Genomic DNA, 27,536 nt, shown 5'->3' on the forward strand with positions numbered 1-27,536 from the left:
TCAAGAACATACCAGAATACCTGGTCCCCACATACAGGCAAATCCCCGACACAAGAGCTCAAGAGGAGCGAGGCCACATTCACCCAATTCTGTCTACAAAATTCACCAACCAGGTAACTCATTCCTCCTTTGGCACAGGTGTTATTTATTCATCCAGTCTTTTATTTATATCAGCATGGACTTACTAATATTTATTTTACACTTTTGGTTATAATTCAACAGTGACATTTGTGTTATTGCTCATATTATTCCAGTTTTGGCTATTGAGAGATCTTTCTGTTAGCTCCTATGTCCCTTTGATATGCCCCCATTTTCTTTTTTAAGCACTTGCTTACTTCCTGCTCATCTTGTATATTTCATGCCCCAGACCTTGAATAAGCCATTTCTGAAGAGAGCCCATTTACTGGAGAATGGTATTTAGAAACCAACATCTGAGCAACTTGTTGTGCTCACTGCTATCGGGATGTCATTGCTTCTTAGTTCTCAGCTGAGAGCAAGGAAATGTATGTGTGTATATATTACCAAGTGTACAAAGACATATCTATAAATATCTGTAGGTAACTGTATTAATCTAACATGAGTTCATACTGGTGTCTACAACTCTAATCTATACTATATGGATCATTATAACCTCCTTCCCTTGCTTATCTGTAAACTCCCATGCTAACAGAAACTGGCTCATATCATCCAATACCATTTACTTAACTGTTCAATTCCAGTATACAAGTACAGAAGTATCATAATTGTTTATCCCATACCTGTGTGGGATACAACTTTATCAACTAGAATAGAGGGCTTATGTACAGTTTCTTTTCCCTTTAGTTTTTCAGACTAAACTTATTTCCAAAGTTACTTAGGTCAGGACTTTCTCCCCCAGATCCCAGTCTCCTGGAGGAGAAAAATAATACACAGACATGCTATTGAATGAAATAATGACAAATTACCATAAGCCCTAACATTTATGAGAAGCATAGTATGGGGTAGGGGCTTCAGATACATTATTATCGCATCCCATCCTTACCACCAGGCCCGGAAGTGAGCTTAGTTTTTACAGACAAGGAGTCTACTTCTTAAATAATGGGAATAGCTTCCCCAAGGGCACGTGGCTCTCAAAGCTCGGTCCGCGCATCCTGACCCCGCAGCTCGCGAGAAATCCATTCACTTGACGTCGCGCCGCAGGCTAGGACGGCAGGTTCCCGCTCCCAGAAACTTCCGGTGGAAGCTGCTTCCGCAGGGTCGGAGCCCGGACACGCCCCTCTCTACGCCCTTCTCCTCCCCTTCCGTAGGTGTCCTGCGCTTGACCAATCGGAGCTCCGCTTCTTGCAAGGCGCGGAGACGCATTCTCCAATTAGCTAGTAGCTTCGTCACCCGGGCAACAGCGTCCCAGAAAAGGCGAATGGGCTGGGCGTCTGCGGCCGAGCGGCCTGAGTGTCCGCGCCCGCACCCGTGTGGGCCCCGAGAGGCGGAGGATCGAGAAGGGGGCCCGGGTAAGGCGGCGCAGGCCTCTGCGCATGGCGCACCATGCGCATATGGGGCGGCGGCGCGAGCCGAAGCGGCTGAGGGCGCGGGCGGGCGGGCAGCGTTGAGGGTACAGCTTTTATTTGGCCCGGCGCTGCTGCCCACCCTTCGGGCTTGGGGCGGACATCACAGCCTCTTTCCTCATCTGTAACGTAGGTGGGGTGGTGATTCATTTCATCATTCAACAAATGTTTATGGAGCGCCTGCGCGTGCCCGGCACTGTTGTAGGCACTGGGGCTACTGTGATGAATGCACTGTCCCTCTTCCCATGGAGTTTATGTGATATTTGGGAAAGACAGACAATAACCAACGTCAAAGGTGGTGACATCTTCTTCCCTGGATCTCTGTAAGGATCAGAAGGGAAATGTGTGCACAAATGCCTTAAACTTTCCAATTTACAAACTATTTCATGTCCCTTATTTAATGTGTGCCCCTCAGCAATCTGTTGAGCATTATTATCAACTCCACGTAATAGATAAGAACGTGAAACCTGTGGGGTGAAAGGGCTTGTCCAAAGTCGCACCACTAGGAAGTCACAGAGCCAGAATCAGGCTCTTTCTCGAACACTCCTCTCGTTAACAACAGACTATTATCCCTACTTCCCTCAGAAATTTTGTTTGGAAGCACTTTGTACAGAGTTTACTTCAGACTATTGTCTACATCACCCCCTACAATTCCCTTTCCTTCTCTCCTGAAAATCTTTTCCTTCCAGGATGCCTTGCCCCTATTTAGAGGACTCTTACTTCACTTTTAAGAAGAGCAATTTAGTAATGTTTGTTAAATAGTACATGTACCCCCAAATTCTGTAAATAAATTATTTCTTACTCTGCAGTTCCTTCATCTCTTTGTTTTGCTCATTGCTTTCAGTTCCACAAACACTGGGTAAGTTCTGGGGATTTGAAAGTGAATCAGGTATGTCCCTTTTGTGATCTGTGATCATGTTTGCCTTCCATCCACCCCTGTTGCAATCTTCTTTGAGGACACAGAATTTATTTTAGTTAACTGTGCTTTCCCTTTCCCCCCACTTTCGATTTAGTGCTTGGCTCATGGTGGAAGCACATAGATATTTGTCAAAAATGGCTTACCCAGGACTTTAAATTTTGTCTCCAAGTATGTCTTCCTTTTTCCTGCCGTTTTTCCAGCCATCTACCTCTTCCCCATGCCCAGAGATCTCTACAGCGTCCATGCTGTGACCCCTACAGCTGACTGGCACATGGAGACAGAACCAGCTCCAGGAAGATGTTCAGTAGTCAGGTGTCTACCCACAGCAGGAATCTGGTGGGAGGCCACCAGCTGTTAACAAGACAATTGCTTTAATAAAGCTTCTTTACAGGTGTGTATTAAGAGTGAATGTTTAAGACTAGTAGATGCTGAGAGTCACTGAAGTTTTTCTTGGATGTCTGCTTCCTCTACCAGGATTGAAAAATAAGTGTGAGTGCAGAAGAGAAGCTAACATTGCTTTCTTCAATTAAAAAACAGCAAGTGAGCTGGCCTTTTTTTATGAAGTATATTTATCTAAAAATACTCCATATCTAGGTTTGCACAATTATGATTGGATTCTAATCCTATTTAAATATTAATTCACTTTCAATGCAGTAAGAGTGTAAAGAGAAAGATATGTTTGGGAAAACTGTGAATAGAGATAACACATGGATATGATATACTTCCAGTACTAAAGGTCTTCGTTTAGCACTTGTCTGTCTCTTGCATTTGACCTTTCTGTGCTCTTTTGTTTACTTCTGTTTCAGGTTCTGCTGTTATTTTTTCTCTCTCTGTCTGTTTGGCTGCAACTTTACTACTACAGCTGCTATTGCTACTGCTACTGCTGGCTAATACTTAACTGAGCACTTAATTTGTCCCAGGCACAGTTTGTGCTCTTGTCTAGAATCCTCTGTCATTCTCGAATACTTAAATATTTTATACTCTTTAAGTCTCACTGAGACTTTGAGATGACTTGTAAGAATACCTACAATGTGGTAAAATAGAAACATGTAAATTAGGATGATGAAAAATGCAGATAGAATAGGAAAGTAAAGTAGGGAGGAAAGAGAATGCTCAGATGGTCTAGAATGCTTAATAAAGCTGGGCTGCAAATTTAGCTGTGAGCTTCTTGTCAGCTCAAGGGGGAAAAAAATTAAAAAAGGAAATTATTTTGTCCAGGCAAGTAAGGTGTTTTAATTCTTCCAGAAGAAAATAAAGCTTTTCTTTCTAAAAGAAATTCCGCGTGGTGTTCATCATAAAAACTGGGAAAAGCCTAATACTCAGTGGGAAAAGTATAGGCTCAGTGGCCTCACTATTCAGGGAAAGAGTATGGACTGTTCCATTTGTCTTGAATATTTGAAACTAAAGATTTTCCAGCAGCATCTTCTGTGTTTCATTTTCCCCTGGGACTCACAGGTGGCATTTTCCTGTCCCCCAGGATTGGTTTCAGTCATTTGTCTGCTCATCTGTTTAACTGTTCTTCACTGAGCACCTCTCTCTGCCATGCCTGGTCTGGGCTTCGAGACTGCAACGAGGGTCATCCCACAGTCTTGAGACCCCCGCTGCCTCAGTCCTGCCGCTTGCTCCTGCAGGAGATTTTCTGGCCTGCATTCAGGTTTGCCTCCCTTTATTCTAGAATGCTCCAAGATGGCACACAAAACCATACCTGTGACTGTTTACCTGATCTGCCCGATACGTTGTCTGATTTACCATCATTCCGTATTTGATCTGTCAACATGCATACATTAGCAGTGATCCTGCCCCAGCCTTCAGGGAAGTGGCTTGTAACCATTTTGGGGTCTTTTGCCCCCTTGAGAAGCTGAGAAAAGCAGTGCATCCTCTTTCTAGAAAAATAATCTTATGCAAAATTTTGCATTTAAACTCAGAGTTTGTAGATTTACAAAAAGACACAAGGACCTTGTCCCTAGCTTCCAGGTGAAGAGTACTCACCTAAAAGATAGGTATTATTTCCATTTCAAAAATGAGAAAATGGGCCAGAAGGAGGTTAATTAACTTGCAAGTTTGCACACTAGATCATAGGACCAAATTTGAACACATGTTTGCTTGATGACAAACCCTTTGTTTTCCCCACTGTCCAAAAGAGTAGATGCAGTAAATGACTAAATGAGTGTATGGGAGAATGAGAGGACAAAAGAGGGAACTTTAGAGCATTATGTCCCAAAATTATAAGATCCATTTGCTATCAGAAGAGTCAAGGTGAAGATTTTTCTCAAGTATTTGGATTTAACTGCCCAAATCTTTTGGGTTGCTTACAACTTTTTCTAATTTAGTCATATGATAATTTTCCCGTGATGATACCCGTTCCAACAATTTTTGCTTCTGGTGCCATTTCTCTTTGGCTGTGCACATTTTTTTTTTTAACTCTTGTGTTGAATTATGTTTTCTTTGGATGCCAAGGCAGATGGATGGCACTTTTGTTATGATTCTTGTATAAATAGCATCTGTTACAAACTGGACATTAGTACTTCTGTGGCAAATTAACAAATATGTTAGTGATACAGCCTTCCAATTGTATTTTTGCCTGTGATTAAGAAGTGTATTTGATGATCTGTGACATGGTGCTTATTTGGGGCATTGGTTTTATGATCCTTGCTAATCTCTGCCTCGCAAGGTCTGAAGGAAGCACATCCATAATAAATTCTCTTTATTTGGAAAACCTAAATTGAGGGTGGTGTAAACACAGTGATGAGATACTAAACTTATCACTGTAACTTGCACTATTCAGAACGTTGTTTAGCTTTCAAAATCAAGGTTAAAATTAGCCCAAGCTTCTTGCCCTCACAGTACTAGGTGTTGAGAGCTATGTTCTATCAAGAACAAAGATTAATGCAGTGTTTACTGTGTGCCATGCAGTGCGGTTGGTGCTAAGTTGAAAAAGTTGAGTGGAGCAGTTTCCCTCTAATGTTGGGATTCACTGACTAGCAGGGGCCCCAGATAAACAGGCAATAGAAATGCCTGGGAGCAGAGAACCAATAGAGTAGAACTAAAGGTTTGGGGCTGGGGAGATCCTGATACTTTTACTCCATACATTATATTCCCCCGAGCATACAGGAAAGTGAAAGAATTATGGTGCCTTTTACCTTTTTGTTCTTTTTCTTTGTTAAATAAAACAATTGGCAAAATAAAACTTTAAGTCTGTAAATTCTCTGTAAAGGCACGAATAATTGTGTTTAAGGGAAGATAGGAAGGCTTTGTGAAGGAGGGTCTAAACCCTCAGTCTTGAAAGATGAATCAAAGTGTACCAGATGGAAAAGGATCAGAGAAGTTCTAGCAAAAACATGAGCCAAAACTCCAAGGTGAGGAGCTACCTGGTATTTTTGGAGCACTGTGCAAAACTGTAGCTTGTATGGAGATGGTGGGACCTGGAACAGGCTCCAGGGACCCGGTGGTTGATGACGTGAATGAGCTTCCGCCCCACAATTAGGAGTTTGATCTTCAGTCTGTGCCCTGGAGAAGCACTGTCTGACAGTTTTTAATCAAATTTTTTATTTTGAAATTATTTTAGGTTCACACAGAAGTTGAAAAATGAGTACAGAAAGTTCTCATGTTCCCTCAGCTCCCTCCAATATAACATCTTAAATCTAATCATAGCACAATAATCAAAATCAAGAAATTAACATTGGTTCGATGCTATTACACTACAAACTGTTTGGCTTTCATTAGTTTTTACATGCACCCAGTTTTTCCTATGAAATTTTCACACGTGACTAATTCCTCATTGCACGTTTTTAAGCAAGGGAAGACAGCAATTCATGTGCTGTATAAAGATTAATCCTGGCAAGAGTCAGGAGGATGGACCAGAGGGAGGAGGTGTTGGAGGCAGGCAACATTTTAAGGGACTATTTCTGTAATCCAGATGAGTAAAGATGAACAGGGGCAGGGACATTAGGGATGGAGAGAGGCAGGGAATAGACTTAGAGGTGCTCTTTAAGTAAATTTGACAGTACTTGCTGCCTAATTGGAAAGAGGGCATGAAACAAAGGGATTTTACCTTGAGTTACCAAGATTCAGGAGTGGAAGCAAAGTCATTCATTCTTCAGTAAATCTGAACACCTATGAATACCAGTCACTGTTCTGGGATCTGAGATGTCATGATGAAATAAATGAAGTCGGCTTTTGCCTTTATGGAACTTTTAGTTCACTGGAAGAAAAACATTCCCCCAAAACTGTTGCAAGTAGTCAGTTACATCATTGCAAGCTGGATCAGGGGCTATGAAAGCCAGTATAGGCTGTTGTGAAAGTGTGTAATGGAGGCTGACCTTGTATGGGGATGTCAAGGAAGGCTCCTGGGGAAGTGACATTAGAACTGAGATCTCTAGCAGTGGTTCTCAAAGAGCGGTCTCTAAGCCAGCAGCAGCAGCAGCAGCACCTGGAAACTTGCCAGCAGTGCAAATTCCTAGGCCCCAACCCTAGGCCCAGTGAACCAGAATCTCTAGGGTTGAGACCTTCCAGTGTGAAAACTGCTGACATTTAGGACAAGGAGGAGTTCATTAGGTAAGAAAGGAGAAATAATTGGTCCAGATGGAGGGTTCCAGCATTTGTAAAAGTCCCAATGTGGGAAAGGCCAGGGTGACTGAGGCCTAGTGAACCAGGGCGAGGGGACATAGCATAAGGCTGGAAAAGCAGGCCAGGGCCCGATAATGCATGACCTGTAGCAGCACAGAGGACTTTGGTCTTTATTCTAAGAGCAATAGGAAGCGACTGGAATGTTTTAAACGAGAGTAATACGATGAGATCGGCATTTAAAAACGATATTTCTGGCTGCTACGAGGAAGATAGTGGGTTCGACAGTTGGGGGTGTGTATGTGCCCGTGCTGGGTTGAGATGTGGGAAGAGGATTGGTGCTCATATAGTGCTGGCATAAAGTATCTCCCCCTGGAAATCCTAAAGTTTAGTGTGAACTCCATGGAGAGGACTTGCATGAGGTTTCCCACACAGTTCTCCAGTAGCTTACAAAATAGTTGGATTGTTTTGCATACCCGAAGGATCCGTTCTCATGGATTGTTAAGCTAAATAAGAAAATCTGTCTGGCAATCTGTGCTAACCCCATTGCTCTCTTAATTTTCAGAATTCTCAAATCCAGGGATATTTTATCGTGAAGAAAAATGAGAAGAAACATCACCAAAACCAGTGCCACCACAGGCAATAGCACCAAATCGGGCAGCACCAAAGCCAGGTGAGCAGTTTCTTTCCCAAACGCCCACGTCTGCTGATGTACAGAAGAATACAATGAGTTCATTATATTGTGCAAACCTTAAGGTCTCAAGAGGAAGCGGCTTTAAAAATTGATAATGTGACCCTGATCACGTCCATCTGGTTTGTGTCAGTTCATGCAATGGGCATTTGCTGAAGGCTGATTTTTGTGCCCCAATTATTTAGGGACTCTCATATTTATCGTATTAACAAGAATTGGCTTATACACATTAAAATGGTATGTTCTTGATTTGGTGCTGAAGAGAGTTACAAGTATTAGCTACAGTGAATTAAGAAAATTATTCAGCCAGCTTCACTGTCCAACACCTGGAGAGCAGGGCCAACTCGAACATCAGGTTTGTTTGTAACTAGATTCACATTTCCTGCCGTAGGTGGCAGTAGCAGCAAAGCTTTTAGTTACTGAACCCTGAAGCTGGGAAACCATTGAAACTTTCCTTGGCTGGCATCTGAGAACTGGCTTGGACTTGGCTAGACTATAAATAGGATGTGTTAAACACTCCTTGTCTGCTTATAGGAGCTGAGAGAGAACGTAATTGTTTCCAGTGATTACATTTTAAAAGGCTACAATTTAAACAGTTTTGAGATGGGAACAATTGTTTGACAGCTGACCTGTGGTCAGTTTTTCTGACACAACTTATTTTTCTCCTGTTGCCATATCTGTCTGTCATCACATCAGTTGTGGTGGTGAGTCTGAAAATATTATTAGGTAATAGTGAATTTCTGAGACAGTTCCTGAAATTATATTTTTGTGCCCATGATAGAGTCAGCACATTACAAACAAAACGATATAAGCTTTTTCTTTAGACACTGTATTCTGTCACAGCAAGGCATCCATGCTGATAGAAATGATCACAAAAACACATTCAATGCAATTGGGTTCAACCCAACATACATTACTTTTCAGAGCACTGATTATGTGCCAGGCCCACTGGGGACCCAATGGCTGAAAAGATGGGGTCCCTGCTCTCTTGCCTTTAAGGTTCTAACAGGCAAGTCAGACACTGAGCAATCATGAGGGTCCTGGGCGTTAATCAAGAAAATTCCATTGACCCTGGTGACTTAGTTCTCAGTATAGGGGATAAGAGTGAAGAATCATGGATGCTGGGAGAAAGGGATGATCTTAAGATACAGGCATGGGAGGATGTGTATGTGTGTGTGTCTGTGTGTGTGTGTGTGTATCAGGAGGAGAGTGAAAGGGGTGTGAACACCTTCATTCGTTACTTTTATAAGTAGGTTTTTGAGCTCCAGTTATGTGCTTGGCACTATGTTTGAGCTGGTAAAACCACACTGTTTTGCTTCATGGAGCTTATAATTGAATTTATAATTTTAAAATAAGAGTGTAATTACAAATTATGAGAAGAGTGATACAGGGTGAAAGACTCTACAAAGTAGAACTGATCTCGGACAGGGTGGCCAAGGAGGGCTCTCTAAGGAGATGATGTTCATACAGAGATCTGAAGGTGAGAGGATTAGCCAGATGAGGGGTGGGGGATGAGTGATCCGGGTGCTGGAAGCAAGGTGGGGGTGTGGCAGGGGCCAGGCAGGAAAGGCGGGCGGGAGCTAGGTCAGGCACCCCTGGGTGGCTCTAGTAGGCATGTTATATAGAACTGGCCATATAACACATGTGTTAAAGAACACTTAAAACAAAGGTGATTATCACCACCGTCTCAACAGAGCTATTTTTATTCAATCCTTTAGACTTTGTCTCAAATTATATACATTTTTATATAATTGCATTCATAGTGTATACCCAACTGTACTTTTTTCCTGTTAGCATTGCCTAAACACGTTTTTATGTTTCTATGTATTCTTTATAATTATCTTTTGTAATAGCAATATACTACTCCCTTAAAATATATTAGCTTCAAGAAGTTTGCATGATCTTTTGAGGTTGATTTCTGTGTTTGTGGGTGTATCTGTCTTGTAGTGTGTGTAGATAGACTTGAAGTTGATGCTGTAAGAAAAGGGATTTGTTAAAATGAGGTTTGGGAGAAAGATGAGCACTTGTACAGGCATTTGAGGAGACTTTTAACTTGTTGGGGGAGAGTGTTGGGGATGGAAGGTGGGGGGGTTCAGAAATGTGGGGCTGCTGGCAACCAAAATGGTGCTTCTTAGCTGTGGAGGCAGGTCAGTTTACAACCAGTTAGTTTTCTGCTAAATTGAATTCAGATGACTGGCTAAATTGTTTTTTTACAATACCCTATCATTTGGAATATATTTGTAAATCAACTTGCATTCTTATAATTTGTACGTTTAGAACAGTAGGCTGGGGGTTGCCGATGAGTCTGTCTAAGATATTATGGGAGGATGATGTTGGGATGGGGGAGGTGGGCTGGGGTTCCCAAGGGTGGCAATATTTCGTTGGAAGTAGATGTAGACAATGTGCTGTTAATTTCTTTGTATTTTCTTGAGTAGTTCACACAATTGTGAGACTTTTTTGCAAACTCAAGGTATCCATTCTTGTGGATTGGTAGATAGATTTTCTTAGTACCCTATCAATATTTGCTAAGTTCATTATTCTTATCTATGTGTTTATATAAGAATAAACACAAATCACTCTCATGTGCGTGCCATGTCCATCCCCATCCCCCTGGCACAACTGGGCAAAAAGCCTAGGATTAGATTCAGGAGAGTTCGGGTCTTGGCCTCACTGTTACTAAGTAAATTTGGCTTTTCTCTCTGGTGTTTAATTTGCTCACCTCTAAAATGTGGATAATGGTATCTAACTCCTAAGGTTGATGTGGTGATTACATGAGATAATGCCCAGTGGCCAGCAGAATAGATGCTCCGTTATTGCTACCTGAACTGAGTAGGCTCCTTAAATGTGACGTCTGCTGATCTTTTAACTTCCTTTTGTTGTATAGCAGGGACTCTACAGACAAGTCCCATTAAAAAACTACAGACTTGTATTTATAAATCAACTTCAGGTTCTTCTTTGGCAGTGGTTTCAAGCTTGTTAAAACATGGATGGCTGGGCTCCCCCTTCAGAGCTTCTGACATAGTTGATCTGGATCTGGATTGAGCCTCAGAATTTGCCTTTCTTAAAAGGTCTCAGGTGATGCTGATGCTACTGGTTCAGAGACCATACCTTGAGAATCACTGTTTTAATGCTATATATCTGACTTCAAAAGTCTTTTTTCTAATTTTTAAAAATGCAAAATAAATGCATTTTTAAAAATGGTATTAATAGAATTGAAAAAATATATTCTTTCTGCTTGAGGAATCTACAAATGGGCTGGCTCTTTCCCTCCATCAAATGAACTGGTAGAGGACGTCTCGAGACGAGTCCTCTAATCCCTGAGCTAGGGTGATTTAGCTCACACGCATCAACTCTAGGAAGACAAGGTATCCCACAGAGCAACTCTGAATTTCCACATGCTACCGTAGTGTTCCTTTTTCCTGTCCTTTTAAAATGTGTTGCCATTTTCTTTTAAATCCCAAGTTAGGTGGCAAGCCACTCCGGGATGGGGTGGCCAATATTCCTCTCTCTATGCCTAGAACCAGCCAACGCATGGTCTGCAGTATTTGCTAAAGGATGAACCCTTGAGAGAATAGTTTCTTGGAAAATGCTTGCACCAACAAGGTTCAGTTAGAACCTCCAGATAAGCTCCATTTTCAGAACTATCCAGATGGGCTCTTTGGAATATTCATTTTATAATTTAAGTCTCACTGGCTTTTATAATAGTGCAACTGGTAGAAATTAGAACTGGAGAAGACCCAAAGGGTCATCCAGACCATTCTCCCACCGGAAGAGGATTATTCCCTGCAGTGTGCTCAGGAGCATTCAGAGGAATTACTTTTCACGTGATTAGTTTTTTTTTTTTTTCATGCTGTCTTCAACTAAGTGTTTCTTGAATTGAATCGCTTTGTATTTGAGTAATAAAATGCACAACAGGCAGTACATTTCTGGATGATTATCTTGCTCCTCAGGTGGTATAGTAAGGCATGAGTCCAAAGCCCTGGCATGCCTTATTGTTATTAGGCAGTGAATTTATGGATAAAATAGAGAAAACAGTTATTTGCAACAGCAATAACCACAACAAGGAATGCAGTTATAGCAGATATTCCCCACATGCTTGAAAAGCAGTATGAGGCAGAAGACTGAGTGTTCTTAACCATTCATGCAGCAGTGGGAAGTCAGGGACTTCCCACCACCTTCAAGGAACTTGTTATTAATTTTGTGAAGAGAAACAAGAAAGCCTTGGTCATTGACAACCATGCAAACTTGATATCTGGGAAGAGCCAGAAGAGAGAGGCTCAATTCCCAGCTCTGGGCCTTAGCGGTTGTGTAACCCTGGGCAAATTGCTTGCCTGCTCTGAGCATCCATGTCCTCCCCGATAAAATGGGAAGAGCAAATAACTGATTGGGCATGGGGAGGGTTGAGAGAGAGGTTTTATAAATCTTAAGCTCATATTAAGCCCCCAATAAATGCTAATTGAATCAGAATTTATTTCCCTCTTAAAATTCTTCATAATGCCAAGTTTCTTGTCTCTTAACTTCTTGAATCTTGTCCCATTATTTCAGTTACACTGATAATTCCCATCCTTCTCAGTGTTCAATTTTGTGCAATATGTGCACATTTAATTGCTTGACTTGCATACACCCTCAACTTGCTGCATCATACTTGCTTGTCAGAACTACCCATGCAGCTGATTGTGGCTGGAGAAAAAACACACAACATGTGTACTCACCCTTAAGTTCATGTCCATGAACCTCAAATGGGCCCTTAAAACTCCTTGGATCATTTCACTTCTCCCACTACTCCACCTGCTTTCTCTTCTAGACAAGGATTTAATTCATTGTCCTGGTTCCTTAAACCTGAGATATCTCTCGCCATCCTCACTCTCTGCTGATGACCTTATTTCCTATTTCAATGAGAAAATAGAAACAATTGGAAGATAACTTCCACAGGCTCCTGTCACCATGCCTGTGTCCTTGTCCTCTGCCTTCTCTTTAGGCATGCTGGATGAGCTGTCCATGCTCCCAGGAAAAGCTAATCCCCATTGTTGTCGCATAGATCCCATCTCCTCTCACAAATTCATGGGAATCAGCAATTTTCTTCTTTCCTTCTTCATTATTCTTTGCCTGGCTGCTTGATCACCACCACAAGTATTCAAACATGGTACTGATTCTCCTTTCTTAAAGGAATTTCCCCATTGCTCCCAGGTCACCTCTGGTTACTATCCTGTTTCTCGGCCCCCTTTACAGCAGAGTTCCTCAAAACAGTTGTCTGTGTTTCCAGTTCTCCTCTGAATTGCTCTGGGACCCATTTGGACAGGCCTCCACTCCCACCTTCCCACCCTCAGTGAAATCTCACATGATTTAATCCAAAGGGCAGAGTGATGTTCACCCCAGCATTTGACACACACCATCAGCCTCTCCTCCTTGAAATACTTCCTTTACTCAACTTCCAGGACACTGTAATCCGCTGGTTTTTCTCCTCTATCAATGGCCTCTCGTTCTGAGTCTCCTTTGTTTGTTCTTCCTCCTCTCCCTGAACTCTGAATGTTGGAGAGCCCCAAGGCTCAGTCCTTGCCTCCAGTCTTTCTCTTGCATTCCAAATGAAATCTATCAGAAAATACTGTAGAATCTTTCTTCAGAATATAACTGAATCTGATCACTTATACCCAAATCGCCCTGGTCCAAGACTCCATCTTCTCTTGCCAGGATTTTTACAGTAGACTTAGTTGGTCTCCCTGTTTCCCCCCTTACCCTCTTAGGTCAATTCTTGACTTACAGACTGAGGGTTCCTTTTAGTGGAGAGGCCAGATCATGTCATTCTCTGTACAAACCCTCCAGTGGCTCCACATATCACTCATAGTGACAGTCACCCCAGTGACCTACAAGGTTCTCCTCTTTCTGGCCTTCTGTCGCCTCCCTGTCCTAACTGGACTCTTCTCCTCTTCCTCTCTTCAGATCTTTATTCAAGATCACCTTGTTCTCCTCTGCTCCATTTGTCTCCATAGTACTTGTTTCCCTGTAGACATTACTTAGTTTATTGTCTTTCTGCTAGACACTAGACTGGGACATATAAGACAGGTCTCCAGACAGGTACAACTACTAGAATATAAAGTTCATGGAGTCATAGATTTTGCCTATTTTGTTCTTTGATCCTCAGATCCCTATAATGGAGCTTCATAAACATGTGCTGACTGTATTGACACATGCCAAGCCACGTTCTTCAGCATAGTTCTGAAAATTTATCTCTGCCATGATTCCACGTCTTCAGTTGAGTTACACTTATTCAGGAAGGATGTGTGTGGGACCCTGCTGTGGCTCTAAGCTTTACATGGCATGAAACCTGTGTAGTTCCTATCCGTAAGGATCTGCCAGCAGACTGAGGCACATAAGGCACGTCTCCGGACAGGTACAACACAAGGCATAGCCAGTGACTACCAGGAGAGGGTAAAGGGTAAAGGAAAGTACTAGCCAATATGGATTTCTAACACTATAAAAATCTTACTCATTTCTTCAACCCTGTAAACTTGAGATTCTTCCAATTGAGGGCTTGAGAAGTATAACCTCACCTGGTTCTATATACTCATATCGTGCCATACACATCCATCCATTAATGTGTGGCGTTTAGTGCATTCGTGACATTGTGCAACCACCACCTCTGTCTAGTTCCAAAACACTTTCATCACGCCAAAAAGAATTCTGTTTCCTCCTCCTCACAGCCTCTTATAACCACCAATCTGTGTTCTGTCTCTATAGATTTGCTTATTCCAGACATTTCACATAAATGGAATCATACAATATATGGCCTTTGTGTCTGGCATCTTTCACTTAGCATAATGTTTTCAAGATTCATCCACGTTGTAGCAAGGATCAGTAGTTAGTAATGGATCAACCATGATTTCTGGATGAATAATAGTCCGTTGCATGTGTAGACTACAGTTTGTTTATCCATTCATCAGCTGGTGGACTTTTGGGTTATTTCCACTTTTTGGCTACTGTGATAATGCTGCTGTGAATACCTTAGAAGTCTTTGAGTGGGCATAGGTTTTAAATTCTCTTGGGTATATACCTAGGAGTGAAATTTGTGAGTCCTATGATGACTCGATTTTTAACTTTTGCGAAATCATCAAATGTTTTCCAAAGAGGGTGCACTATTTTACATTCCTACCAGCAATGTAGGAGGGTTCTAACTTCTCCACATCCTTGTCAACAGTTGTTATTGTCTGTCTCTTTGATTATAGCCGACCTAGTGAATGTAAAGTGGTATCTTATTGTGGTTTGGTTTGCATTTCCCTAATGACTAAAGACATTGAGCATCTTTTCATGTGCTTTACCAGCCTTTTGTATGCAACTTATTTGGAGAAATGTCTATTAAAATCCTTTGCCCATTTTAAAATTGGATTGTCTTTTTATTATTGAGTTGTAAGAGTTCCTGATAATATTCTATGTGCTAGACCTTTATCAGTTATATGATTGGAAAATATTTTCTTCCATTCTGTGAGTTGTATTTTCATTTTCTTGATAGTGTCCTTTGAAGCACAAAAGTTTTAAATTTTGATGAAGTCCAATTTTTCTGTTTTTTTCTTTGGTTACTTGTGCTTTTGGTGTCATATCTAGGAATCCATTGCAAAATATAAAATAATGAAGATTTTCCCCTGTGTTTCCTTTTTTTTAATTGAGATTGTTCACAAACCATACAATGATCCAAAGATCCAAAGTGTACAGTCAGTTGCCCATGGTACCATCATACAGCTGTGCATCCATCACCACAATTAATTTTTTTTCAATTTTTAGAATATTTTCATTACTCCAGAAAAGAAATGAAGACAAAGAAAGGAAACTCAAATTCTCCTATACCCCTAACCACCCCACCTCCATTATTGATTCATAGTATTGGTATAGTACATTTGTTACTGTTGATGAAAGAATGTTAAAATACTACTAACGGTAGTATATAGTTTGCAATAGGTATATATTTTTTCCTATATGCCCCTCTATTATTGACTTCTAGTTATAGTGTCATATATTTGCTCTAGTTCATGAGAGAGATTGCTATTATTTGTACAGTTAATTATGGACATTGTCTACCACAAGATTCACTGTTTTATACATTCCCATCTTTTAACCTCCAGCTTTCCTTCTGGGGACATATGTGACTCTGAGCTTACCCTTTCCACCACATTCACAGATCATTCAGCACTGTCATTCTCACAATGTGCTACCATCACCTCTGTCCACTTCCAAATGTTTAAGTTCACCCTAGTTGAACATTCTGCTCATAATAAGCCACCGCTCCCCATTCTTTAGCCCCGTTCTATATCCTGGTAACGTATATTTCATGTCTATGAGTTTGCTTATTATAATTAGTTCATATCAGTGAGACCATGCAATATTTGTCCTTAATTGTCTATTTTATTTCACTCAATATAGTGCCCTCAAGGTTTCTTCATTAACCCATTTTTTTTAAGACGATTTTGTTCACACACCATACATTCAGTCCTAAGTAGACAATTGATGGTTCCCTGTATAGTCACATATTCATGTATTCACCACCATCACCACTATCTATATAAGGACATCTCCATTTCTTCCACAAAGAAGGAGGAAGAGTCAAAGAAGGTAGAGAGACAAAAGAAAGAGAAAAAAAAAACTTGAGAGCTAGGAAGTGACACAAGAAAAGAAAGCATTAAACCAAGGTAGAATAAAGAGTAGACATCACCAATGCCAAGAGTCCCACACCCCTCCTCTATGCCTCCCCCTTATGCATTTAGCTTTGGGATATTGCCTTTGTCACATTAAAGGAAGCATAATACAATGTTTCTGTTAATTATAGTTTCTGGTTTGCATTGCTTATATTTTTTCCGCAGTCGCACCCTATTTTTCACACCTTGCAATGTTGACATTCATTTGTTCTCCCTCATGTAAAAACATATTTGTACCTTTATTACAATCGTTGAGCACCCTAGGTTTCACTGAGTTATACAGTCCCAGTCTTTAACTTTCCTCTTTCCTTCTGTGTCCCACATGCTCCTAACCTTCCTCTTTCAACCATACTCACAGTCATCTTTGTTCAGTGTACTTACATTGCTGTGCTACTATCTCCCAAAATTGTGTTCCAAATCTCTCACTCCTGTCTTTTCCTGTCTGTAGTACTCCCTTTAGTGTTTCCTGTAGAGCAGGTATCTTGTTCACAAATTCTGTCATTGTCTGTTTGTCAGAGAATATTTTAAGCTCTCCCTCATATTTGGAGGACAGTTTTGCTGGTATAGGATTCTTGGTTGGTGGTTTTTCTATTTCAGTATCTTAAATATATCACCCCACTTCCTTCTTGCCTCCATGATTTTTGTTAAGAAATCTACACATAGTTTTTATCAAGCTTCCTTTATATGTGATGGATCACTTTTCTCTTGCTGCTTTCAGGATTCTCTCTTTATCTTTGATGTTTGATAATCTGATTATTAAGTGTCTTGGCATAGGCCTATTCAGATCTATTCTGTTTGGGGCATGCTGTGCTTTTTGGATCTGTGGTTTTATGTCTTTCATAAGAGACGGGAAATTTTCATTGATTATTTCCTCCATTATTGCTTCTGCCCCTTTTCCCTTCTCTTCTCCTTGTGGGACACCCATGACACATACATTCTTGCATTTCATGTTGTCATTCAATTCCTGGAGACTTTGTTCATATTTTTCCATTTTTTTATCTCTCTGTTCTTTTGTGTGTAGGCTTTCAGGTGTCTTGTTTTCCAGTTCCTGAGTGTTTTCTTCTGCCTCTTGAGGTCTGCTGTTGTATGTCTCCATTGTGTCTATCATCTCGTGTTGTGCCTTTCATTTCCATAGATTCTGCCAGTTGTTTTTTCGAACTTTTGACTTCTGCCTTACGTATGCCCAGTGTTTCCATTATACGCTTTATCTCTTTTGCCATATCTTCCCTAAACTTTTTGAATGGATTTAGTATTAGTTATTTCAATTCTTGTATCTCAGTTGAAGTGTAAATTTGTTCCTTTAGCTGGGCCATAACTTCATGTTTCTTAGTGTAGGTTTTAGTTTTCTGTTGTCTAGGCATCTGGTTTCTTTGGTTACTCCAACCAGGTTTTCCCAGACCGGAATGGGCTCAGCTTTCAGAAGGAGGCAATAGTATCAGGTCTCCCTGAAGGTGTGTCTTAGATTGAGACACCCTTTGAGGCCTCAAGCCACTGTGCTTTTCTGCCCAGCAGGTGGTACCTGTCAGCTTGTTACTCCAGACTGGTGTAAGGAGGTGTGGCCCATGGCTGTTTTCCCCCAGGTCTGGTTCTGAATGGAAGGTGGGTAGTAGAGCTTGGCACCACCTCTTTCTTCTGAGGGAAGATACATCCCCTGGGGAGATATCATTTGCATTCGAATATTCTCTCTGACTCTGCTGTCTCCACCCTTGTCTGGATTAGAGCCCTGGGAACTGAAAATGACTGAGGCTTTCTCCACTGAGCTGAAAAGGGGACAGAAAGCCCCCCTTCAGGGTCAGTCCACGGCCACCCTCAGTTTCACCCATTGGCCAGAGATAGCACCCAGTCCTCTGGGCTCCCCCTCCCTCCCAGAGAGGTCCTCTGGCTCTTCAAGGTCATTCGTCACCAAAAGCCTCTGTTTGCTTGGTGGGGATTTGTAGCTTGTATTGAGCAGTCAATGTTTGGTAATTAAAACCACGGTTGGAGCTGGGCTGAGGTATATTCACTTGTTCAGAGACTGCTGCTCTCTATCACAGTGAGGTTTTGCAGTTCCGGCTGTGGGGGGAGGGGATCCTGGCTTGGGTCCACAGTTTTTACTTACAAATTTTATGCTGCAATCTCAGGCATTCCTCCCAGTCCAGTCTGGTGTGTAATGTGTGGACAGTCACGTTTGTTCCCCAGCGGTTATTCCAGATAATTTACTGGTTGTTCCTGGTTGTTTATTAGTTTTTCCAGGAGGACTAACTAGCTTCCACTCCTGTCTATGCCACCATCTTCTTCCATCTCCCCTATGTTTACTTTTAAGAGTTGTATGATTTTAGCTCTTATGTTTAGGTAGTTGATCCATTTTGAGTTCATTTTTGTATATGGTGAAAGGTACAGATAGTTTTATTCTTTTCCATGTGGATGTCAGTTGTTCCCACACCCTTTGTTGAAAAGGCTCTTATTCCTCTATTGAATAGTCTTGGCACCCTTGTCAAAAATCAATTCTGGACTCTCAATCTATTCCACCCATCCATGTGTCTATCCTTATGCCATTACCACACTGTCTTTATTACCATTGTCTTGTATGTTTAGAAATCAGGAGAAAGTCCTCCAACTTTGTTCTTCTATTTTAAGATGGTTTTGGATACTCTGGGTCCCTATATAGGATGAACTTGTCAATTTCTGAAGAAAATGGCAGCTGGGATTTTGATAGAGATTGTGTTGAATTTGAGGAGTATTGCCATTTTAACAATATTAAGTCATCTAATCCATGAACATGGGATGCCATCATTTATTCACTCCTTTAATTGCTTTCAAGGATGTTTTGTACTTTTCAATGTTTAAGTTTTGTACTTCCTTTGTTAAATTTTTTCCTAAGTATTTTACTCTTTTTGATGCTATTGTAAGCATAATTTTTCTTAATTTTATTTTAATATTGTTCATTGCTGATATATAGAAATACAATAGTTAGTGTGTGTGTGTGTGTTTGTGTGTATATGTGTGTGTAATCTCTAGGATTTTCTATATACAAGATCATGTAATCTAAAAATAGAGATAGTTTTACCTCTTTCTTTCCAATCCTGGATGGTTTTGATTCTATTTTCTCATTTAATTGCCCTGTCTAGACTTTCCAGTACAATGTTGAATAGAAGTGGTTGGAGTGGACATCCTTGTCTTATCAATGGTCTTTTGGTAAAAGCTGTGGGCTTTTCACCATTATGTTTGATGTTAGCTGTGGGTTTTTCACTGGTACCCTTTATTAGGTCAAGGAAGTGCCCTTTCCTCTCTATTCCTTGTCTGATGAATTTTTTTGTTGTGAAAGGATGTTTAATTTTATCAAATCCCTTTTCCGTTTATAGTGAGATTATCATGTACTTTTTGTCCTTGCTTCTGTTAATGTGGTGTATTACATCGATTGATTTTTGTATGTTGAAATAATTTTGCATTCCTAGGATAAATACCGCTTGGCTATAGTGCATAATTATTTTTGTATGTTGCTGGATTCATTTTGCTATTTTTTGTTGAGGATTTTGTGTGTACATTCATAAGGAATGTTGGTCTGTAGATTTCTTGTGAAGAGTTTGTTGGTTTTGGTATCAGAGTAATAATGGCCTGACAGAATGAGTTGGGAAGTTCCCTCCTCTTCTGTTTTTGGAAGATTTTGTGAAGGATTGGTTTTGATGATTATTCTTTAAATTCACCAGTGAACCTATCTGGTCCTGGGATTTTCTTGCAGGAAGTTTTCCTGATTACTAATTCAAACTCTTGTTACAGGTCTATTCAGAATTTCTATTTCTTTTCAAGTCAGTTTTTTTTTTTTTTTTTTTTAATTATGCAAAATATTTAATTTTTTTTATTTTTAGGGATAATTGTCATTAATACGACAGGAACCAATCTGATTATAAAAGATACAAAAAAAATCAGAACTTTCATATTCAATAGAAATTAAAACCTGAGCTGCCAGCTGATCAGAATGTCTAAAACCTTGCACTGTTCTGATGGAAGAAATGGGTTTGCTAGACTTAATTCCTGTAATTCCAAAGAAGTTAACTAAGATTTCAAAGGAGCTACAATGCATCGACACTTGAATTAAATGATTTTTGCTGACAGCAAACATTTGTTTAAGATAAACAGGGTTATCTAAAGCTTTCAAAGGGAAAGGCAGGGAAATGTTTAAATTGTAGACTTTTAGTTAGCAAGAAGCAAGCTGCAATTGTGCTAGTAAAATACAGTGTAATTATTTATCCGTGTAAATCGAAAAGGTTGGCTCAGTTTGCCAGAGAACAAGATAATACCAAAAGAGGTCAAGGGCATGGGCACGGCTCAAGATCAATCCATCCCAGCTTCTGGAAAACAAGGGAGAGCAGTAACACCTTCACAAAGAGCAGGGTTAAGAGGAACAGGAGACTTGGGGTCTAATGTAGCTCTCACTTTGGCTTCTACAGTATTTCTTACAAAGAATTCAGTAAAAACAGGGAAATGCTACTCCTGTAATTAATAATTGTCTAAAAGCAGAAGGGAAGAAACAAGGAAAGCTAAGGTAGAGCAATTGGCCTTGTTGATTAAAAATCTATGATCTTGAATACATTTTTAAGAAGATGAATTTCCAACTCATACTTACAAACCATTGATTACTACACTACAAAACTTTACAATCTAACGATTCTCATCCTCAGCTGCAGAACTCCAAAACAAATGGAATTAATCTCCTCTCCCTTTTATTTAATTACTCCTCCATTAAAAGTCCTAAAATTAAGGAATCATTGGCACATTCCTGCACTTTCATATACATGTCATCAAAACATGATGGTATTTGTCAAAGTGAGGCAGGAAGCAATTTCAAATGAGGTCAAGGGATCTTGCATTCTCTCAAAACACATTTTCAGTTCTCTGTGCTCCATGTCACTTTAAAAAAAAAAAAAAAGAGTACAGATGAACTAATGTTGTTTCTTTCAGCCCAATGAAGTCATTGAACTCCCAATGTCTCCAATATTAGAAAAAGAAAATGCAATAAAAGTGTTCAACTATAAAGCATCTCTAGTACTAAACGATTAGCCTTAAAAAAAAAATTTTTTTAAAGAGGGCTGAAGTAGTGCCCTTTACTTAGCAGAGACCAGCCACAGACTTCCTTCCTGTACCAGCTTTCCAAGACGATACTAGGTGAGCTTTTGCCCTGCTGTTTTTGCGCCGGGTCTTCCGAGGCTTCTCTTCCTTGTGCACCTTCGTGTGCTGCCTGAGATGAGAGCTCTGGCTGAAGCACTTGCCGCACTCGCTGCACTGATAGGGCTTCTCCCCGGTGTGGGTTCTCTGGTGTTGAATGAGGTGGGAGCTCTGGCTGAAACATCGGCCACACTCATCACACTGATAGGGCTTTTCTCCGGTATGAATTCGCTGATGCTGAATGAGATTTGAGCTCTGTTTAAACCTTTCACCACACTCATCACACTTATAGGGCTTTTCCCCAGTATGGATCCGTCGATGCTGAATGAGATTAGAACTCTGAAAGAAACTTTTCCCACAATCAGCACATCTGTGGGATTTCTTTCCAGTATGGATTTTCTGGTGTTGAAAAAGAGTTGAACTCTGACTGAAACTCTTTTCACACTCAGTACATTTGTAAGGTTTCTCATCCAAGCTTCTTCTCAGCCTACTCAAGCTTGACTCAAATCGAGCAACCATTCCCCATTTCTGCCGCTGACGTGCTGTTTTACGCTGGTTCTCATAGGCTTTTCTTTTGCTTGAGCTTCGAGAAAAACCCCCTTTAGTTTTTCCTAACTTCATGGTGAACAGAAAAATGATTCTTAAGAGAGTGACTGTCTTCCTTTGTACAAACGTTTCACTTCCTTGGGTTGCAGCTCAGAATTTTCGAGCCGTCGCGCCGCCAACCTCGCGCTCCCGGCGCCCCTCGCGCCGCCGGAAGTCTCAAGTCAGTTTTGATAGTATGTGTCTTTCTAGGTATCTGTCCATTTAATTTGGGTTACCTAAATTTGTTGTCAAACAATTGCTCACAGTATTCCCTAATAATCCTTTTATTTCTGAGGTCAGTAGTAATGTTCCCCCTTCCACTCCTGGTTTTTTGTTTTTTGTTTTGTTTGTTTGTTTTGTTTTTTGTTTGTTTGTTTTTAGTCATTTGAGTGTTGTCTCTTGTTTTCTTGGTCAGAATTAAGAACCAGTTTTTCAAATAACCAGCTTTCATTTTGTCAACTTTCCTTATTGTGTTTATATTCTCTATTTCATTGATTTCTTCTCTAAGTTTTCTTATTTCCTTTCTTCTGCTTGCTTTGGATTTAGTTTGCTCTTATTTTCCTAGTTTTTTTTTTTTTAAATACATTTTTATTGTGAAATTTAACATATATATAAAGCAGTGACAACTTTCATAGTATGATTTAGCAAGTAGTTAGCAAATTTCAAAGAATGTTACAGTTTACAGTCAATTTCAGTTTATTTCTTTATTGTGAAATATAACACATATACAAAAAGGTTAAAACTATCAAAGTACAATTTATCAAGTAGTTATATAGGTAATTTAAAAGAATGTTATGGGTTACGGTTCCACAATTTCAGTTCTTTCCTTGTTAGGCAATAAAGGGTATATGCAGAAGGGTGACAACATTCAAAGTACAATTTAACAAGAAGCTATAGAGCAAATTTCAAAGAATGTTATGGGTTACATTTCCACCATTTGAGTTATTTCTTTCCAGCTATTCTAATACCCTAGCATCTAAAAAATATTCATATATAGATTGAGTATTTGTAATCCTTTGTTAAATCCTATCTTGTCTATTGCTACCCCCTTTCTCTTGTTTAATCACTTTCTCAATCTTCAGGGGTGTCTAGGCAATGACCACCCTAACTTGTTCATATTGAAAAGGGGTGTCAACATTACGGGGAAGGGAGCTGCATCTGGTTATTGTTCTTAAAAAGACTGTTGCCTCTGGGTTTTAGGACTTGTCTGGCATAGGAACATTCTGGTGGATTTGTTTCTGAGAGATAAACTTAGTGAAAGAAACTTTTATAGAGTCTTAGATAGGGACCTAGGAATTTCAAGACTGCTGTTGGTTAGGGCTTGGCATACTGTGGCCATTTGGGATATCTAGCTGGAGTTTGCATAAGAGTAACCTCTAGGATAGCCTCTCAACTCTATTTGAAATCTCTTATTTTTTCACTGACCTGGTGAGGCAGAGGGCAAAGGTGAAGAACGTTAGCTGCCTCTTCACCTTTTTGACAGAGTTTTTTAAGGTACAGAAGCTTTTGATTTTGAGGAGTTCCCATTTATCTATTTTTTTTTTCTTTTGTTGCTTGTGCTTTGGGTGTAATGTCTAAGAAGCTACCTGATAATACTAAATCTTGAAGATGTATCCCTATATTATCTACTAGGAGTTTTATGGTACTGTCTCTTATATTGAGCTCTTGATCCACTTAAAGTTAATTTTTGTATAGGATTTTGAGGTAGATACCTCTTTCATTCTTTTGGATATGGATATCCAGTTCTCCCATCCCCATTTGTTGAAGAGACTGTTCTGTCCCAGTTCACTGGATTTAGGGGCCTTATCAAAAATCAGTCGACCATAGAACTGGGAGTCTATTTCCAAACTCTTGATTCAATTCCACTGATCAGTATGTCTATCTTTGTGCCAGGACCATGCTATTTTGACTACTCTGGCTTTATAGTAGCCTTCAAAGTCAGGAAGTGTAAGTCCTCCCCCTTTGTTCTTCTTTTTTAGAATGTTTTTAGCAATTCAAGGCCCCTTTCCCTTCCAAATAAATTTTATAACTAGCTTTTCCACATCTGCAAAGTATGTTGTTGAAATTTTGATTGGAATTGCATTGTATCTGTAGATGAGTTTTGGTAGAATTGACATCTTAATGACATTTAGCCTTCCTATCCATGAACATGGAATATTTTTCTACCTCCTTAGGTCTCTGATGATTTCTTTTAGTTAAGTTATGTAGTTTTCTGCATAGAGGTCTTTTGTGTCCTTGGTTAAGTTTATTACTAGGTACTTGATTTTTTTTAGTTGCTGTTGGGAATGGACTTTTTTTTTCCTGAGCATTTCTTCTGTTAGGTCATTTTTACTGTATTGGAACATTACTGACTTTTGCACATTAATCTTGTATCCCACCACTTTGCTGAATTTGTTTATTAGCTCAAGTAGCTATGTCATCGATTTCTCAGGATTTTCCAAGTTTAAGATCATATCATCTGCAAATAATGACAGTATTACTTTTTCCTTTCCAATTTGGATGCCTTTCATTTCTTTGTCTTGCTGGATTGCCCTGGCTAGAACTTCTAGCACAATGTTGAACAATAGCATTGACAGTGGGCATCCTTGTCTCTTTCCCCATCTTAGGGGAGAAGGCTTTCAGTCTCTTACTGTTGAGTACCATGCTGGCTGTGGGTTTTTCATATATGCCCTTTATAAAAATATGGAACACTTCACAAATTTGCATGTCATCCTTGCACAGGGGCCATGCTAACCTTCTCTGTATCATTCCAATTTTAGTATATGTGCTGCTGAAGCGACCAGTTTTCTAGTTTTTAAGGAAGGTTAGGTTATAGATTTGACATCTTTTTTAATTGAGGAGTTTACTGCTGTGCCTTAGCCTTCTCTTCTTGCTTGAACAGAGCATCATTTTTAGCCAGAGATGAGGGCTTAGGCCTTCTCTAGTCTTTCCTGAGCTTACATATAGTCTTGGGCCAGCCACAGCCCTATGCATATTGAGTGGCTTTGTAGATTTCCAGGAACATGTGGAGCTTTTCAAAGCCGCTGTGGGCATCTCATTCCCCAGATTTTTCTTGTAACCTTATTCATTAGCTTATTTTTTTGTCCCAGCTATTATTCACTGCTTCTGACGGTTGCAGTATTAAACAGTTGCCTTTTGTTTGTTTGTTTGTTTGTTTGTTTTAACAGATACTGCCACAACTGGCTGTACTCCCTGAGTTAGCTTTGAATCACTCAAAGACAGCCTGGTGGGTGGGGTCTTCCAGGGAACTACCAGACAGATCAGATGATGACAGTTTTCTGAGAATGGGGCTTTGAATGGGCCGTGATCCCTTCACTGTGATTGTAGGCTTTTGTTTTTAAGACTACTGCAGAGTTGTCCATGGGGAATGGGAACAGGGCAAGTTAAAATGCCACAAATTTGCTGTTCTAACGAAGATTCAGTCATTTTCTTAAATAAATGTTCCCCAGAGTGCTGAAAGCCTTTGGCTAATTTCCAGAGTTCTGAAAAAGTTGCTTCTAACATTTCTTTTTGCCAGTGTTTTTGTTGCTTTTATGGAGGAGAGGATTCTCAGAGATACGTACTCCATCATTTGCCGATGTCATCCCCAGCTCTGTTTCTGACCACATGTTGGATTTACAGTGAGGTGCTGCAGAAGTCTCAGTTGGTGGTGACACTGCAATATCCAAACTTTCTATCCTACACTTCTTACCAAAGGAATGAGTTTGGGATAGTCAAGATGTAGATGGATTTTCCTATCCAAAAGCCTCTTTATTTTCCCATAATTGAAGTTTATTGTATCAGCTAAAAATAAGGAGTCCAAAGTCATGATTTGGTGTTCACCTTAAGGATAGTCTCTGAAATATGGCAAGTGGGTCATGATTAGCAGCATTTTTACAATCTCCAGCTGTCTTTTTAGAAAAGGAATAGATAGAAAGTTAGCCATATTTGTAAGGTGTGCTTTAAGATAATGCAGTCTGTTTCCTTTTATCTCTCAGAGATTTAATGTGCAAAATGGCGATTATACCAGATTGGCATACTTGGCATCCTCGTGCACGAAAATTCACATATTTAAGACCCCACTCTTCACCTTGCAGAGTGTATTCATGGAATGGTTTCCAAAATATGTTCAGACCTTCTTCTTCAAGTGAGTATTCGTGAGTAAATAATAATACTAAAATTGGTAGATAACACTTGTGCATGCTTATTATGTGCCAGGCTATGTTTGAAGGTGTCTTTTGTCTTGTAATTCTCATAGTAACTCTGTGAAGTAGGTTCTATTAGCATCTTTATTTTCTATATGGGGAAACTGAGGCACAAGTTGGTTACGCAACTTGCCCAAAAGTAACTTAATTTCTAAGTGGTAGGGCCAGAATTTGAACCCAGGTATCTGATTCCAGAATCCATAGGTTTAACTAGTATGTTATATATTATACTGCTTCACTCAGTTTTAAAAAGAAATTTTGTTGTGGTAACATATGTATAACACAAAATTTCCCATTTTGACCATTTTTAAGTATACAATTCAGTAATATAAATTACATGCACAATGTTGTGCTACCCTCACCACCAACCATTACCAAAACTTTTTCATCACCCCAAACAGAAACTTTGAACCTGTTTAGCAGTAACTCTCCATTCTTCCCTCCCTCTGGCCCCTGGTAACCTCTAATCTGTTTTCTGTCTCTGTGAATTTGCTTATTCTAGATATTTCATATGAGTGGAATCATACAATTTGTGGTCTTTTGTGTCAGGCTTACTCGACTCAACATAATGTTTTCTCATTTCAGCCATGTTGTAGCTGGTATCAGAATGTCATTCCTTTTTACAGCTGAATAACCTTCCACTGGGTCTGAGCATAGAGCACATTCTGTTTCTCTATTCATCTGTCGATGGACGCTTGGGGACTGCTGGTTGCTCACTCAGTTTTAAAAACAATAAAATTTGAGAGTATAATTCCCCCAAAGTATGTCTTTTTGTCCGTTCCTTCATTCACAAACATTTTCTAGACCCTCATGTGTGCCATGCACTGTAGTAGGTGCCAAGGATAAAGAGATGGATCAGATAGAATGCCTAGCTGGCAGGAGCTCAGAGTCTAGGAAGGGAGATAAGGAGTTCCAGTAGGGCGAGAGGAATGCGGGAGCAGAAGCATGCCCGAAGCCCCGTGAGGGCACGGCCTGAGAAATCAGAAGGCTTCAGAGGGGACGTGATAGAAGGAAAACGGATTTTGCCTTGTAAGCGGGGGAAGGGCATTCTTGTCAGAAGTCACACCGACACTTGTGCTTATGTACAATTTGCCAGAATTTAATCTCTTGGTCACACACAGCTTCAAGGGAGCCTGGGAAATAGAGACTTTATTCTGGATAACCATGTGTCTACCCAAAACTCAGGGGCTCTGTTTCTAAGGAATAAGGGTTGGCTAGCATTTCTGACAC

General features: G+C 40.2%; 1 protein-coding gene and 1 non-coding gene across 10 annotated transcripts in view; one reads left to right on the forward strand and one right to left on the reverse strand.

Annotated features, from left to right (window-relative positions):
• Positions 1-1,376: 1,376 nt before the first annotated feature.
• The window catches only part of EFCAB6 (EF-hand calcium binding domain 6), a 333,133-nt gene continuing 306,973 nt past the window's right edge, over positions 1,377-27,536 (forward strand). For 4 of the 9 annotated variants that reach the window (XM_037845941.1, XM_037845946.1, XM_037845947.1 and 1 more), the window contains exons 1-5: positions 1,408-1,487; positions 2,661-2,851; positions 3,938-4,114; positions 7,589-7,696; positions 26,100-26,248. In XM_037845941.1, coding sequence (XP_037701869.1) covers positions 7,626-7,696; positions 26,100-26,248 — 220 coding nt within the window. In that variant the 5' untranslated portion in view covers positions 1,408-1,487; positions 2,661-2,851; positions 3,938-4,114; positions 7,589-7,625. Of the gene's footprint in view, positions 1,488-2,660; positions 2,852-3,915; positions 4,115-7,588; positions 7,697-26,099; positions 26,249-27,536 lie in introns of those variants that run through there. The other 5 variants (XM_037845943.1, XM_037845942.1, XM_037845944.1 and 2 more) reach the window with 5 other exon arrangements.
• Positions 24,799-24,901, reverse strand: LOC119543577. The gene has a single exon (XR_005218643.1). It is a non-coding gene; the product is annotated as a U6 spliceosomal RNA (small nuclear RNA).

The sequence above is a fragment of the Choloepus didactylus genome, chromosome 8 (genome assembly GCF_015220235.1).
Source record: "Choloepus didactylus isolate mChoDid1 chromosome 8, mChoDid1.pri, whole genome shotgun sequence".
In the NCBI taxonomy this organism is placed as follows: Eukaryota; Metazoa; Chordata; class Mammalia; order Pilosa; family Megalonychidae; genus Choloepus; species Choloepus didactylus.